General features: G+C 38.0%; 1 protein-coding gene across 2 annotated transcripts in view; it reads right to left on the bottom strand.

The window, feature by feature from the left end:
• The window catches only part of LOC117721778 (putative ATP-dependent RNA helicase DDX60), a 107,665-nt gene that overhangs the window by 50,767 nt on the left and 41,453 nt on the right, over nucleotides 1–15,445 (bottom strand). For both annotated transcript variants that reach the window (XM_034520570.2, XM_076914193.1), the window contains exons 15-23: nucleotides 14,067–14,233; nucleotides 12,260–12,418; nucleotides 10,564–10,713; nucleotides 8,026–8,145; nucleotides 6,674–6,769; nucleotides 5,841–5,956; nucleotides 4,533–4,672; nucleotides 4,302–4,411; nucleotides 927–1,031 (exon numbers count right to left, since the gene is read on the bottom strand). In XM_034520570.2, coding sequence (XP_034376461.1) covers nucleotides 927–1,031; nucleotides 4,302–4,411; nucleotides 4,533–4,672; nucleotides 5,841–5,956; nucleotides 6,674–6,769; nucleotides 8,026–8,145; nucleotides 10,564–10,713; nucleotides 12,260–12,418; nucleotides 14,067–14,233 — 1,163 coding nt within the window. The remainder of the gene's footprint in view (nucleotides 1–926; nucleotides 1,032–4,301; nucleotides 4,412–4,532; nucleotides 4,673–5,840; nucleotides 5,957–6,673; nucleotides 6,770–8,025; nucleotides 8,146–10,563; nucleotides 10,714–12,259; nucleotides 12,419–14,066; nucleotides 14,234–15,445) is intronic.

Below are 15,445 nucleotides of genomic sequence, written 5' to 3'. Positions count from 1 at the left end.
CGGGGTTGAAAACTTATAGTCTCATAGCCAATCCTGGCTATTTACATTGAGAGAAAAGATTTGAGTGGATGGTTTTCAGCCAACATTCATTCTAAAGCTAAGAAGAAAAAAAAAAGAACTAAGTGCTTTAGTTAGGAGAGATGACAGAGGTTCTGGTTAGTCAACAAAATGATGAACTGGATATTAGGACTATCTTGTACCTCACTTGTACAAGTGAGGGGGGACGGGGACACGGAGGCAGATGTTCACGTGTCTCCACCAGTCAAAGATAGTTGATATATCTAGGTTGGGTATTGGGTTACATTCCTGATTGAGCATTACCAAACTTATAAAGCTTTTGATTAACATTTTTAAAAAGTTGTATAAAAGCAAAAAGGAAAAGGGACCATGGGATAGGGGTTTTCTAGAGAGGGGAATTGGGGAAAGGTGATGGCATCTGAAATGTAAATAAAATATCCAATAAAAATTTTAAAAATAAGAAAATAAATAAATAAATTATATAGGAACTCTCCAAAGGCAAGCAGAAAGAGCAAGAGGCCTCTGAAGAAAGCAAATAGTGCTTAGGACACAGAACAATGAGAGAGGAAAAAAGAGCCAGGAGCCCAGTGTGGGAAAGGAAACCCAGATACCACAGTGTCTAGAGAAAGAAAGAATATTTTCTGGCATTGACATAAAACACCATTTCTAGCTCATTAAAGTGAGACGACAGATCCTTTTGGGAAATATCTTCTAGTCTTTTCTTATTGCTTATTTTATTTACTTACATTTCAAATGTTGTCCCTCTTTGCAGTCTCTCTTCTGCAAACCCCCTATCTCATCCTCCATCCCCTTTGCCTCTAAGAGGGCAAACGCAAGTGGTGACAGTGTTTCTGAACAGCTATGGTAGGTTCTACCAAAACAGCACAAAGTCCATGAAGATTCTTTACCTGGGCCTGGGGCCAACTCTTCCAGACCTGGCACATAATATCATACAGCTGGATGCTTTCTCGGGGTGAAAAGGCAAGATCAGAAGGAAATCCATACTTTTCAATCTATGATTAAAATAACATCAAACTTATTAATATTTTATTTTATCTATAGGATGTATATATTTACAAGAAATGGTTACTTTGTGCATTCAAAGGTGGAAAAATGGTGAACATTGCATTGCACATATTTGCAAAATAAATTAGACAATAGATATGAGTCTTAGCCAAATGACTGGCACACCACTGGTGCACGATCCATCAATACGGTTTATCAAATTCACACTTCATAACTTTCAAGAAATAACAATTCTGTGGTCCAAGATGGGATTCAATCTAGTTGTTTCCCACTACAAACTGGCAAACTGCTAAAACCTGAACCACTCCAAGCAAAGAAGGAAGAGAAGCAACACTGAGTCATTGTACCATGAGATACGTCATTTTGCAAATGCAAGTGTCCCTACTCCCACAGGCCACGTTATCAATCAATACACACAGAGATGGCAGTCCTTTCAAGTGTTTCCCTGGAGCTGACAGCCCTCCAGACAGCAGCAGCTGTGCCTGGACAGCATGATCATTGATGGCAAAGGTCAAACAAGGCTGCGGCTTGCCAGAAACAAGACATATATGGCTGAGGGCAACCCCTCACTGGTGATCCCCTGCTTCTGTTGGGTTAAGGCCAGCTTGTTTGTACCCGTTCATCGCTGCCGTTTGGAATCATTTCTCTGACATAGCTATAAAGGAAACAGCTACATAGGTGATTCTTCTCTTTTTCATGCTGCTAAAATTGGTCAAGTTTGGGGGCATTCTTAAAACTGCTTAGCTCTCTCATTTAGTCTAACTATACTAAACAATGTTTAGAATTTGGAAGTTCCACTCATTTCTTTTTTTTTTTAGGAAATGGCACATGCCATGCAAGCAGTTGTTAAAATTCATTAACAATACCCAAGCCTAGCATTTACTCTGTATCCTTGCTACCAAGTTCTAAAAGTCTCAAGACTCGTACAACAGTATGACCTTTTCAGAAGTCACGTAAGGTCAGAGCACACTGTAGCTACTCTACTACTTTCCAGCAACTCCATTAATAGCGACCGAGAGGACAGCGAAGGCACTTGGAGCAAGCACAGAACCCGTACACTTGAGGCTGTTTAAAGATAACCTGCCTTGATCACTTTACACAAAGCCTGTCATTTTTTAAAGTACTATGCTATTTTTAAATATATACGATCATGTTGAAAATGTCTGACATTCTGTAGATATCAGAAAGGGGGTGCAGCAGAGGAGAGGGGATCAGGAAGGGAAAGGGAGAAAGGAAGAAAGACAGGGAGGAAACAAAAGGATTTCTTTATTAAAGAAAATCCCACATTCAGATTCATTTCATTGCTTCAGGAAGTCTTTGCAGCACTCAGCCAAACACTATCGCATGGTGAAGACTCATTCATATAGACGGCAGAAAAACTTTTCAGCTCCATCAATGGGTCTGATGATGGCTGGCCTGAACCATTTACTCAGTGCTGCTGCAGTGAGTGAGCTGTCTACATCTCAGTTCTATTACTTGTGAAATAAAAACTCTAGTCGTGCCTCCATCATATAACCATTGTGATGTTTAAAAGAAAGGAAATGGGTAAAATATTTTAAACACACAATTCCAATCAGCTATCCTCTAAAAATGGCCGGTAAACAATGGCATTCATGACAACAGTGCGCTAGTAAAAGCACAAGAAAGTCACCCTAAAGTGGTTATTTCTGAACACTCAAAGATGCATGTGCAAAGGTTCAGGGGTGATCAGACTTTGCCGGCACATAAACATAAAGTGCTATGGAGAAGTTTACCTAACAGTTGAGAAAGTCACAGAAGGACTGTAAATAAAGCTTCACATCATAAGAGCTTCAAAAGAAACATCAAGGTCAACTGAGTAGCATTTGGCATTTGAAACCAATGAGGTGTAACATGAAGGCTCCAAGCAAAACACATTCGGCACATGCAGTGCAGCACCAGCTCCTGGAAGACTTTAGTTGTTAAGGGTTATATATTTATCCTTTTTGAAGAAGTCCAGTAAAGTAAGTCTTTTAAAGAATAGAATTAAAATTAAGGAGCCATAATACAGTGTCAGAATGTCGAATATACTTCATTTCTCAGGTCTTAGAAGGAAGAGAAAGGAGTGGCTGTCATTTTGAGGGCTGATGAGAGTTTTGATGAACCTTTCAAGGGAGTAGAAGGAGAAAGGAAGAGAGGTATATGCAGGAAATATTTAAGAAGGTATCCTCCTCTAACCATTCGGTAGCCCAGATGGCATTGTTTCAAGGTCTCTCTTCTGTAGAGTCCTTACCAAAGAGTCATACCATGATGGTTATGAAGACTGAAAGCATGTATTCCCAGTTTAAGAACCTACAAATCATATACATTAGTCATGTTCCCAGGTATGAGCCATAGATTCACAAAGCTCCATGGAGAAAAGTTAAAGCTTGTCCTATACACTTCAGTAGTGGTGATGAAGTGCACTAGTTAGGAAAGACATGCAGATATATGTCGGGCCATGGAAGGGTGTCCTGGTTCTTGGGTTATGGGTTCGGCCATGCCCCCAGAACCCAGGCTCCTGTCACAAGGTTTAATCTCCATTCAACCTGCACCCTTCAGTCACATACACAGATGGAGGGCTCAATGAACAGGCCCTAGAGAGATTTACATACTAATGAGGTACCTGAAGGCCAGAGGGTGGAGCCAATTAAACATTCCTCCCCAGCACCTCCCCCCTCTTCCCCTCCCTATTTAACTCAGGTCCACCCTGGGTTTTGTAGGGTGTGCATCCAGATCCATCCACCATCTGCCGTGTCAATAAACTGGTTTTGGAAACCCAAGGACTTCCTCATGTGTTGGGGCCGCTCCGTGAGGAATCATGGAGAGGCCTTTAGTTAATGAGCAGCTGGACCCAACTTCCAGCTGGAGGAACCCAGAGTGTTCCCAGCCAACTACCCACAGCATGGCGTGAGGAACCCTGGGTTCCCCAGCCATATTTTTCCTACAGACATAGGTGCTTAACAAAGAGAGGGGATGGAAAATGGCAGAAATAACCCCCCCCAAAAAAAAATAATGCAATTGTCAAGTTAAAATATTTAGTAGTTTTTAAGCTTTGATGATCCTGGTAACATGACATCAAGAAATGAAGGAAACTAGAACATTTGCTATTCCTTTGAAAATCCAAGCTGCAGTGTTTCCTCTGCATTCCAGCATCAAGCTGTGCTCCAGCGACATTCCGCACAATGCTCTATTTTCAGTTATAAGCCAGACAGACGGTGATGTTACTTGGAATGGCTGCAGCAGAGGTTGTTACTTACGTGATCTGTGGTTAGTGAAGCGCATGGATGAAAATGATCAAAGCAAACATCGCCCTGTCTCACAGAACACAGATATTTCTCTAGATCATTGTATCTCTCTCCATAGAGCACTGGAAGGGGAAGAGCGAGATTTTCCAAATGATCAGAGAAATGCAGTGAGTAGGTTATTTGGAAAGCAAGTAAGAAAACCAAACAAAAACACCGTGGTACAAGTACACAGAGCATACGCACCAAGTCTAACTTTGTATGACTGTCTGGCTTGCGATGGGTCTTTGTGATAGCTGCCACGGAAGGCAGCACTTCCTTTGGAAACAGTTTTCTCCATGGTACTGTCTACTTGCTTCCAATACCGCTTTACTGACTGGAGCCACCTTAAAGGAAAACAGACATGATTTATGTTTCTAATCAGCAATGCTTCCAATGGTTCATGTTTTGAGTGCATGGTTCTCAGTCTTTGGTTTTATGTTGAACTCTGTGGAGCCATTAAAATGTGGGAACTGCATAGCATAGAGGACTAGCAAGGGGACTTTGTAGGTGACAATCAATATTAGCCATTACAAGTTTATTCTTGTCACTCTTTCTTACCTTAACTCTGCTTCTTGTCTGTTGCCATGTGAACAAGCTGCCACCTCAGGCTCCCACTTCCATGGATGAACCCTCTCCTTCCTGCCTTCCCCACTATGATGAGTTGAAATCTTTCTAAAACAATACATCTAAATAAAGCTATAACTCTTCGAAGGTATTTTTTGGTCACATCAACACAAAATTAATTCATGTTATTTAAGCAGAAAATAGACATAAGTTACATAAAATTAAATAGTTAAATGTATTGTTATTTAATTAAATAATTAAAAATTTTGTCTTAAAATTTTCACAAAATGGAATTCCTTCTAGAGTCACATAATCTGAAATAAAATTCTAGCTGCCTTACTAGTAACTCTGAATCCTGCATGAATCTTTAATATTTCTGTGCCTTGCCTTTCATGTTTTAAAATTATTATAATAGCAAATGTACCATTATCTAAAGATAACTTTGGAAATACTAGTGCATCAAATACAAATACTAGTAATGTTTACAATAAATAACTACTTAGGAAGAAATGGGGGATGTTGCTATCAGTAGTCAATATTCAAGCCATTCCAATGACCAGAAAGATATGTGGTTTTCAACTAATGAAGCTTTTTTCTCTTCCTGAATATATCAACAAAATTATGATCTTGGCATCTATGACTGAATTTATTATTCTATTACCTTGATTTTTGTTAAAGGGGGAAGGGAAAAAGGAATATACAGCTATCATTTTACTTTTCGAGCTATAACATGATACTTCCTATTCAACTTCAGATCAGACCCAAGAGGGTCTGGATATTTCTTTGTGGAAAGTAGATAAGATTTGTCAGAAAGAACTAAACAGACAGTAACTTGAAGATTCAGGGATTGCTATAACTTAACCAGAAATTTCAGTGACTCTAAAATCCATAAAGGATGTCTGAAATTTAGATTTTCAAAATAGATCCAAAATGAAGCCAAATTCATACTCAGTGAGATGCTGAGGGTTGCTAATGGTAGCTGAAAGGGCCAAAAAGGGACATCGGATCATGACAAGCAGATGCTCCCAGACTTCTGCTCCGATTTCTCCACCAAGACAATGGACCTATAAAAGAAAGGAATGTTCTCAATTGATAAGTTATTTTTAACAATGACAAATTAAAATAACATATGGAATCTTAAACTGGTCATAAGTATTTTTAACCATTCAAATATGACTCCTTTTATTTTGTTTTCACTACAATACAATGCAAGGCCTATGTATTCCTTGCTATGTCCACTGCCAATCAAGCCTCAAACCAGAACAACAACTCATTACAATGAACATTTGCAGGCTAAGAAGTGTGAACAAACAGGTATCCTGTGGAACACACTGTGACACACTACAGCTTCTACAAGATGTTTTCTCTCTTAGGGGAAGGTTGAAAGGGTAAAGAACAAGTAAGAGGGGATGGGAGATAAATGGGGTTGGGATACATGATGTGAAATTTAAAAGAATATTATATGTTAAGGAAAAAAAAACAACTTTCTTTTGGAAATTAAGTGGGATTTTCTATCAGGGGAAATGTGGGTCATGAGAGGTTAATTCCTTACTCTCCACAAGAGCATCCCCAGTGAAGACCCACTCCTCATACCAATCTACACTACTGAGTCACAACAGAAGAAACAAGCCCAAACAGTCATTCGGCTGGGGTAAATGTCTGGAAGAAAATTGCCTCCTCATCTGAACTTCATCCAAGGGGCAGATGTCCCAAAACTGCAAAGACCTTCATACAGTATATAAACACTAGGAAGATAGTCTGAGAAGTGATATCGAACGTACCTCATCAAATATAACATATCTGATCCTCTTCACCCAGTTTTGGCGATGAGGAGCTAGGAGCAGAATTTCAAAGCAGGCAGGCACGGTAATAAGCACCTGAAAGTAACAGTACCATGTGACACAATCCTTAGTATGTGCACAATTCTAAAGCTACATGAAGTAAAGCTTGGGTCCTGGATGTATCTTCCAATAACTAAAATCTGATGCTGCTTCTATGAATTAGATTTGTTATACTTGTGATATATGTATTGATTTGAACCATGTGAAACTTCTATTTTCATGGAACAAAACAGCAAAATATCAAATTCAAAAGACATATTCTTGTTCATGAGCATTCCAACTGTGTCTAGTGCTAAATGGAACACCTATATTGACATCTTTCCTAAACCCATTGGGAACCAAGAGAAACAGAAATGGAAAGTGTAGAGTACTGCGCGAACCGCTGTCTTCTGAACATGGCTGTTCCACTCATGAGCCAGCAGCCACTGTGACCATCTGTACAAGACCTACAGAACATCAAACCAATCAAAATTCCAGCAGGTATGAGGAAACGGCTCATGAGGCCTCACCCCAGTAGAGAAGTTTCTGGCAGCTCAGGGCTGCTGGGAAAGAGATTGCGAGGAAGAAGGGTTGGAGGGAGAACAGGGAGGGAGACATGGAAAACAGAAGTGAGGGGACAGCAACATCATACATCTCAAGCATGTATGAAGGTGTCAAAGAAGACATACAAATGTTTTAACTAAATATTTCTACAAAGATGTAAGAATAAGAGTCATTATTTTAACCATATTGATTTCTTTAAATCTAGCACTAACGTAATTTGTGTTAGATGTTTCTTTGAAAGGTAATCCTGGTAGCACATCACCAAGCATACTATATAACACTCTAAAAGCACGTCTTATTTTTTCTATTTTATCCTAATCTCTGATCTGAAAATTCAATAAGAAAGAAAACTATAACTTCATTCACACTAGGCCTGCTTGCTACAACATAACATTTTTAACTAAAATAAGTGTTTTTAACAAGAGAAAGTAATTATGATTATAGTTGCCATTCACTAAGATTTGGTAGCTTGTAAAGATCTTTGGGTCATTGTGAATCCCATGTAAAGCAACACAATGAATGAGCTATTAACCGAAAATTTAAAATCAAAAGCATCTTTACAGAAAATGACCTTGATTTATCACATTCTTTAACAATGTAACAATCATGTTTTCTTTGAAGCAGTTTTGTCCCTCACAAAGTCAAGGAAATTATTCTCATGGGCCTTTTGAAGATGCTAGATTTCTAGTCAAAAAGGTAAAATACTGTTTTATAATTTGATAACAAGTTTATCAAATAGTATATCAAACCTGAGAGTTGAGGGCTTCGTGACGATAGTCCCTAGTAAAGACACCACACAGAGATTCACCGGCTGGCATATTTTTGGTATAACGATATTGAACAGTTGCTGCCACTTGATTAACAAGAGCCTGATTGACAGAGAAACAGATGTATTACTTACCTAATTAAGTATAATTTTATTTGTAATTTGTAAAGCAAATTTTACTGGAATGATGGAGATCTCAAAAACTGTTCTGCTATGAATCCAGAAAACTTAACAGAGCCTTTTCTTCAATCACTCCACACAAACAAGCTCTCCCTTTGAGCAACTGAACTAAACTTCTGAACCTCTTTGACTAACAACAACCGAGAGTGAGACAGAAATGGAACACATTCATCAGAAAGTAAAATGGCAAACGTATCCTTTATAGCAGAAAAATTAACATGCATAGCACAACCAGAGGATCACCAGTTATAATCTGACTTGATCACAGAAGGAAGTTCAAATAGAGGTGTAACTCTTCTTTCAGAACCTCTCCCAGATGTCAGAAGTTTGAATCCATACATGATTCCATACAGTCTCACTTCTCTCCAGCAGGTAGTCTGGTCAGTGGAATCTGTAAACCTTCAAGCATCTATTTCATGCTTTTTTAACCCCACCCATTGTAAATACCATATAGATGAAAATGCAAAATTTATCTTATAACCCTGAATACATTTAAAAGTAACATTTCAGCCATTTTAATGTATCTGAACATACAACCCTCTTATGCTGGCCTGTGGTCCACTTTCTAAATTGATACTTGATGTGGGTGGGAGTGTAGCTCGCTGTGGACAATGCCATTTCTGGACTAGTGGTCGTGGCTGCTATGACAAAGCAGGATGAGCAAGACATTAGAAAGATAGCCAGTACCCAGCAGTCTCCCATGACCTCTGCATCAATTACTGTGTCCAGGTTCCTACCCAGTTTGAGCTCCTACCCTGATTCGCTCAGTGATGGACTGTGTTGTGTAAACATAAACTGAAATCATTCCTTTCCTTCCCAAGTTTCTTTTCATTGGTCACGGTATTTTATCACTACAATGGAAACACTCAGGAAGAGTCTCCAAATGAAAATGAGGACAGTAATGGTTACTCGAAAATTTAATATTAGCATTGGACTGAACAACCTTAATAAGCTAAGGTAAAAATATGATCCATGGTTGTATATTTTTTGTGGTTCAGAAAAAGATATATTAGGCATATTATACATGTCTTGATGAATCAATAAAAAGACCAACTTCTCCATTATAAAAGTAGACCAGGGTATCCTCCAGTAGATCATGAATAAAGAAATACCATAGAACAAAAGTCTATGCATGTCAATGCATACCAATATTACCCAAATCACTAATTAGAGAAATGTACACCTAAATACAAGTGGATCTCACCTCTGAGTGTAGCAGAAACTCACTGAATAACAGCAGAAACACTGAGACACCATCTCATTCCAATTAGAATGGTTAAATCAAGGAAATGAATGTTAACATTTGGGGAAATATATGGAAAGAGGAACTCTTAATCACTACTGGGGAAAATATAAATTAGTATGCCCATTATAGAAATCATTATTGAGATTTTATAAAAAAATAAAATAAAAACCTGACCTCATAACATAGCTATATCACTCCTGAGTATATACCAAAAGTCTTCCAGTCTTGCTACAGAGATACTTGCACATCTATGTTTATATTTCCACTATTCTAATAGCTGAGAAATGGAAGCAGCCTCAACATCCATCAGCAAATTAATAAAGAAAATATTGCACAAATATACAATTCTATTCAAATATAAAAAAACTTGTTCACAGAAAAATAGATGGTGCTGAGAATTATTGTATTAAGCAAGATAATACAAACTCAGAAGGATAAATAGGACATGTCTTCTCTCATATTTGGATCATAAATTTTATTTTTATGTATATATATATATGTGTGTGTATGTGTTATGTGTACATATGTATGTGTGTAGGCATACAGTGTGTATGTGTATGTTTATGTATACTGTGTACATATGTATGTGTACTGTATGCATATGTATGTATATGTGTACTGTGTGTATATGTATGTATATATTCATATGTATGTGTATATATGTATGTGTACTATGTGTATATGTATGTATATGTGTATAGTGTATATATATATATGTGTGTATGTGTATAGTGTATATATATGTGTGTATATATAAGTGTATATTATGTATATGCATACATATGTGGGTATAGGTCCTGTAAGAAGAAAATGAATCATGAGCAGGGAAATATTCATAAAGGGAGGAAGGGAGATAAGGTAACAGAATACATGTGACAGGAAAGTGAGCTGGAGGCTACAAGAGAGCAAAGGGGAGCAGGCGACAGGGACTATGCCATAGGCGAGGGGAGCAGTGATGGAGAATCAGAACCTCAAAACACTATGTATGAAAATGCCTCAATGACGTCCATTCCTTCATGCAACCACATAACCACACCTAGTATTTCTGAGTAAGTTCTATCATGAAGAGAAATACTACATCCGCCAGATCCTTACCTTTGTTGGTGCAACGTACACAACCACGCCTTCATCGCTCTCCTTTAGCACCTTCTCCATGCAGTAGTAGGAAGCATAAGTTTTGCCAGATGATGTTGGGGCAACAATCACTGCAGACTCATAGTTATCCACCACATCCAGGAGCTCTCGCTGCAGGGGTCAGAGCATGATTTGTGTCAATCAAACAAGCTATGTTACCAAGACAGACAGGGCCATATTTTCCATTGTGACTTTTCTGAACCTCAATAAGAGAGAGCTGAACACACAGAGAAAACTTAAAAGGAAAATCTGATAGACTACTCAACTGGTACAATTTGTCTTCTGAGCAGCTGAGAGATGGTTTTATGTGTGAAAAGGAAGTATAAAGATTAAAATTAACTTCACAGAGAAAGGGGACTATTCAGGAAAAGGGATCCATGGAAGAGGGCAGGGAATCACTTGATGGAAGTATGGCCAAAGTATAAAACATACATGAAGGAAAAGACACCCCCCCCCAAACCTGTTCATTTGTACAATGAATGTATAATAGTAAAAAAGAGAAATCACTCAAAATAGTGTCAGAATACAAATGTTATTAGGAAGGTTGTTTTTAATAGTTAGGAGGACAAAGTGTTTTGGAGAAATAGAGTGGTTGGAAACCGACAATCCCTATTTTTACAACTGTAAGCAAAACGTTAAAGGGAAGAAACAGCAACAATTCTTCATTTTGCTTCTTACCCTCTATACAGGACTATATGGGGCATTATCTTTGTTATCCTATGATTTTATTCATCAAGATGATGACTAGTCAAAAGAAAGAAAAACCCTATGTGAAGTACAGAAGATACAAAATATTCCCAAATCCCAACCTGCCCTCCCAAAGAATCTAGTCCTCCCCACAAGCTACACTTCACTGTGAAAACAAAATGAAAGAATTTGGGGATTCATAGAAAGGAGAGAATTTGACTGCCCTGTGACACCCTATAAGTGGAAGGCAAATAAACATCTTTACATTAAAGCCAAGCTGCCTCAAATTGTTCATTACATTAATGAAAAGTGGCTTACCTAGTCAGACTGAACCTACAAAATTTCATTTGTATAAGTAAATAATGTTCTTGTTCTATGCGTGCAGAAGTCATTACTTCCAAATTTTGTAGCCATAGTATTTATCATTCATATATATATATAGATATATATATGAATGATTGATATATATTATATACATATAATATATATATATATTACAGAAAAATATCTAGAATGATAACATGTGTAGTCTGTAAACAGTTTCCCACTGTTTGAACTACCCAAACTTCTTTGTAAATATTTACATTGTTTAAATATGAAATTCAAATGTCAGAGAGAGATAACCTAGAGCCTGGTACAAAATGATAATAGCTGCATAGCACAGACATCTGTAGGCTTTGAATCTATGTATATGGATTCATGCAATACCTCACCAAGGAAATCATCTACATAATAAATGAATCCTTAAATGTCTTTCAATGGAAAAAAATAGTATGAGCAAGACCTTATAAACAGCAAAGTATTTTAAGGGAAATAATTTTGAAATGAAATAACTCATATTATGCAGTTTGTGATAAGGACAAATATGAACACACTAACATACACAAAGAGAGACAACTATAACAATAAGAAACTCCTAGACTCATACATAATTACAAAATATAATAATTATTTTTATTCATTTTTTTACCTGCCACGTGTCAGGAATAAAATCTTGGACCCTGGGGTCTGGGTCTTTTCTTTCTTCTCGTATCAAATAGGGACCCATATACTGTAGTTGGAACCGAGCCGGCCCAATCCCAACTGAATATTTATTCTTTTTCTTCGTTTTTATGTCATTTGTTGCATCCTATATTGTTTTAAAAGATTATTTTGAAGGCAATTTAAATAGTTGAAATGTTTATGACTGAACTTTTCTATATGAAAACCATTTTTTAACCATCCTTTAAACATCATGAAGACCTTACCACTTTTCTGAAGTACAAATAAAGCAGTAGATTTCAAAATTTTCAAATGTGTATTCTAATATTTGTGGCTACAACCTGACATATTTAAAATAAGTAAACAACCATTATAGATTTGAGTTGTTTTGCTAAAAGTAAGTAAAGGGTGAATTTTTAAAGTCTACATAAATCATCTGACATTTAGTGTGCATAGTCAAGTTGTATACAATATTTCCAACACTTAATTAATTCAACTCTTGGTAGTTGTATTAACTAAGACACTATTTTATATTAAAAATAAACCTAAAAGAGATGACTGTATTTGAAGGATGCTTTGTGCTATGTCTGGCATGACCTTGGTAGAGGTGGAATGTCACGGTTCCCGCCCTTGGACCAGGATGAAAAGTAAGGATGAAATATGAATTATATGAGGGGCTTCACAGAGCTAAAGGAACAGAGGCAGCTGCACTATGAGCCAGCTCCAGAAATTTAAGGAGTGGTGATCCCAAGGCAAGATCCCACCCAGCTAAGTTTTTTTGTTTATGCTTATAAAGGCAGACAGATTCCTGAGTTCAGATCAGCCTGGGACAGAGGGAATTTAGGTCCAGGTCCAGGAATAGAAGAAAAGGTAATATCAGGGCGGGGTCCCTCCCACTCAGCTATCTTTTTCTCTGTGCTTGTGCTTGCTGAATCTTCCTAAGAATCAAGAGGCTAAGATCATGGAATGCTGATTCATGGGATGGTCAAAAAGGAACATGGAGTAAAAGATTAAGCTGATATGTAAATAAAAGATGGTACTTTTGGTCTGCATGAGATGAGCTAGCAGAAAGCAGTAAAAGCTCTTTTTAGAATTTTTCTCTAGTGAGAGCTGAGCTATCTGGAGATCTCTAGAGAGCAAACACAGCTCTTTAAGAATTTATCCTAACTGGGTTTCTGATTTTACTTGGAAAATCCATGAAGAATATATACAGCTCTTTTAGAATTTTTTTTTTTTTTTTTACTTTTTTTAGAATTTTTTTCTAATAGAATTTCTAACCTTGGTCAAAAATTCCAAGAATTACTTAAAGATCAAACACAGCTCTTTCAGAACGTTTGCTGTCTGCAAGCCCTTTGCAGAGAAGGCTGTCTGAAGAGTGAATGCAGCTCTTTTAGAATTTTTTCTGACTTTGGTCAGAAAAGCCCCTGAGTTATCCAGAGAACTTTTAGAATTTTTACTAGTAAAAGCTAGCCATCTCAAGCAGAGAATTTTTTAGAATAGCAAGAAAAAGCTGTCTAGAACAGAGCAGAGTACAGAAAGAGTAATCAGAAAAGCTGTCTTGAGCACACTATAGAGCCAAGAGTATCTACAGAGAGCTGACTAGGGAGCCATCTCCAGAAGAACACAGGCTGCCCGCTTGGACCCACAATTTGACTTAGACTAGAGTCTTGTTTTCTCCACCCCCCCCCCCGACACCCCTTCTCTCAGAACACCTCCCCAAGACAAGGCTGGCCCTTGGCAGCTTTGTATATAGCAAATAACAGTTCAGCAAAAATGAAGCTATCAAAAAATGTTACCTGAGATGGATATAAAGAATTTGCTAGCTCATCAAACCCTAAATACACAAGACATCTGGCAATGAGTTTCTGATCTGCTTCTCGAAGAAGTTCAGAGTGTTTGTCCAACAAGGAGTGGATTCTCTTCATCATATTGACAGCTATGCTTAAGTCTTTCATGGTTTCACCTGTGTGCAAAATATAAATAATAAAATTGGTTATAAAAGCCATCAAAATAATAAATGTTAATTAACAGTGCCCAACCATCTAGCTTAGCATTCTTCTACATTTAATGACACTCACTCTTACTCACTATCAATAGATATTTTAGAACAGAAAGGACTAGATAAAAAATAAAATATGATTAAAATGTGACATGTGTAGAACTTTATAGTGAATTATACATCTTTGCTCTGTCTCATAGTTCCATGTTTCTTATGTTCAAGAAAGAAAGAATTCAGTGTGCATATGGAGAGTAAGCTGAGCTATGTAAATGACTTATAAAAGGTCACAACTCTGGGCATGGGAATGAGAACACTGGATTTCTGAGATCTCCTGGAAGCATTTTGTCCCTTAACAGCCTGCCTCTGTTTCTACCATGTTGGGCCTAACACGAGGTCTAATCTCCATTCCACCTTCACCCTTCAATCACCAGGTGGGCGTGATAAACAGGCCCCAGGCCCTAGAGAGATTTACATACTACTGAGGTACCTGGAGGCCAGAGGGTGGAGTCAATTAAGCATTCCTCCCCAGCCCCTCCCCCCTCTTCCCCTCCCTATTTAACTCAGGTCCACCCTGGGTTTTAGGGGGTGTGCATCCAGATCCATCCACCATCTGCCATGCCAATAAGGCAGTTTTGGAAACCCAAGGACTTCCTTGTGTGTTGGGGCCATGCCGTGAGGAGCCGTGGAAAGGCCTTTAGTGAGCACCCGGGCCTAACTTCCAGCTGGAGGAACCCAGAGCAATCCCAGCTAACTACACACAGCATGGCATGAGGAACCTTGCGGTTCCCCAGCCATTTTTTTTCCTACACTACCAACAACCATAGTCCTGCTCAATTTTTTGTTACTGGACAGAAGAACCTGAAACTTCCAGAAGGAACTTTGCTTCTGGAGTTCACAGCACCTACAGGTGACCTTTAAATGAAATAATGCATTATATTCTTTAAGCCACCCTAAATTCTGATCTCTGTTGGAGTCATCTAACTGCAAATCCTGGTTCAGTGTCTTGGTTGGAGAGAAAGATAAATATAGGCGAAGGTAAAGCATGCACCTCTAACCAGTTTACACATCTCAATCTACTCAGTTCTATTTTATGCTTATCTTCTTCTTTCTGTGTTCTTTTCCTGTTTCCATCCATTGAAATTGCAAAGGAGAATCCGTGGAATCCTCATTGACCTT

The sequence above is a fragment of the Arvicanthis niloticus genome, chromosome 16 (genome assembly GCF_011762505.2).
Source record: "Arvicanthis niloticus isolate mArvNil1 chromosome 16, mArvNil1.pat.X, whole genome shotgun sequence".
In the NCBI taxonomy this organism is placed as follows: domain Eukaryota; kingdom Metazoa; phylum Chordata; class Mammalia; order Rodentia; family Muridae; genus Arvicanthis; species Arvicanthis niloticus.
Note: the sequence above shows the minus strand (reverse complement) of the source record. Positions and strands in the feature narration are given on the sequence as shown.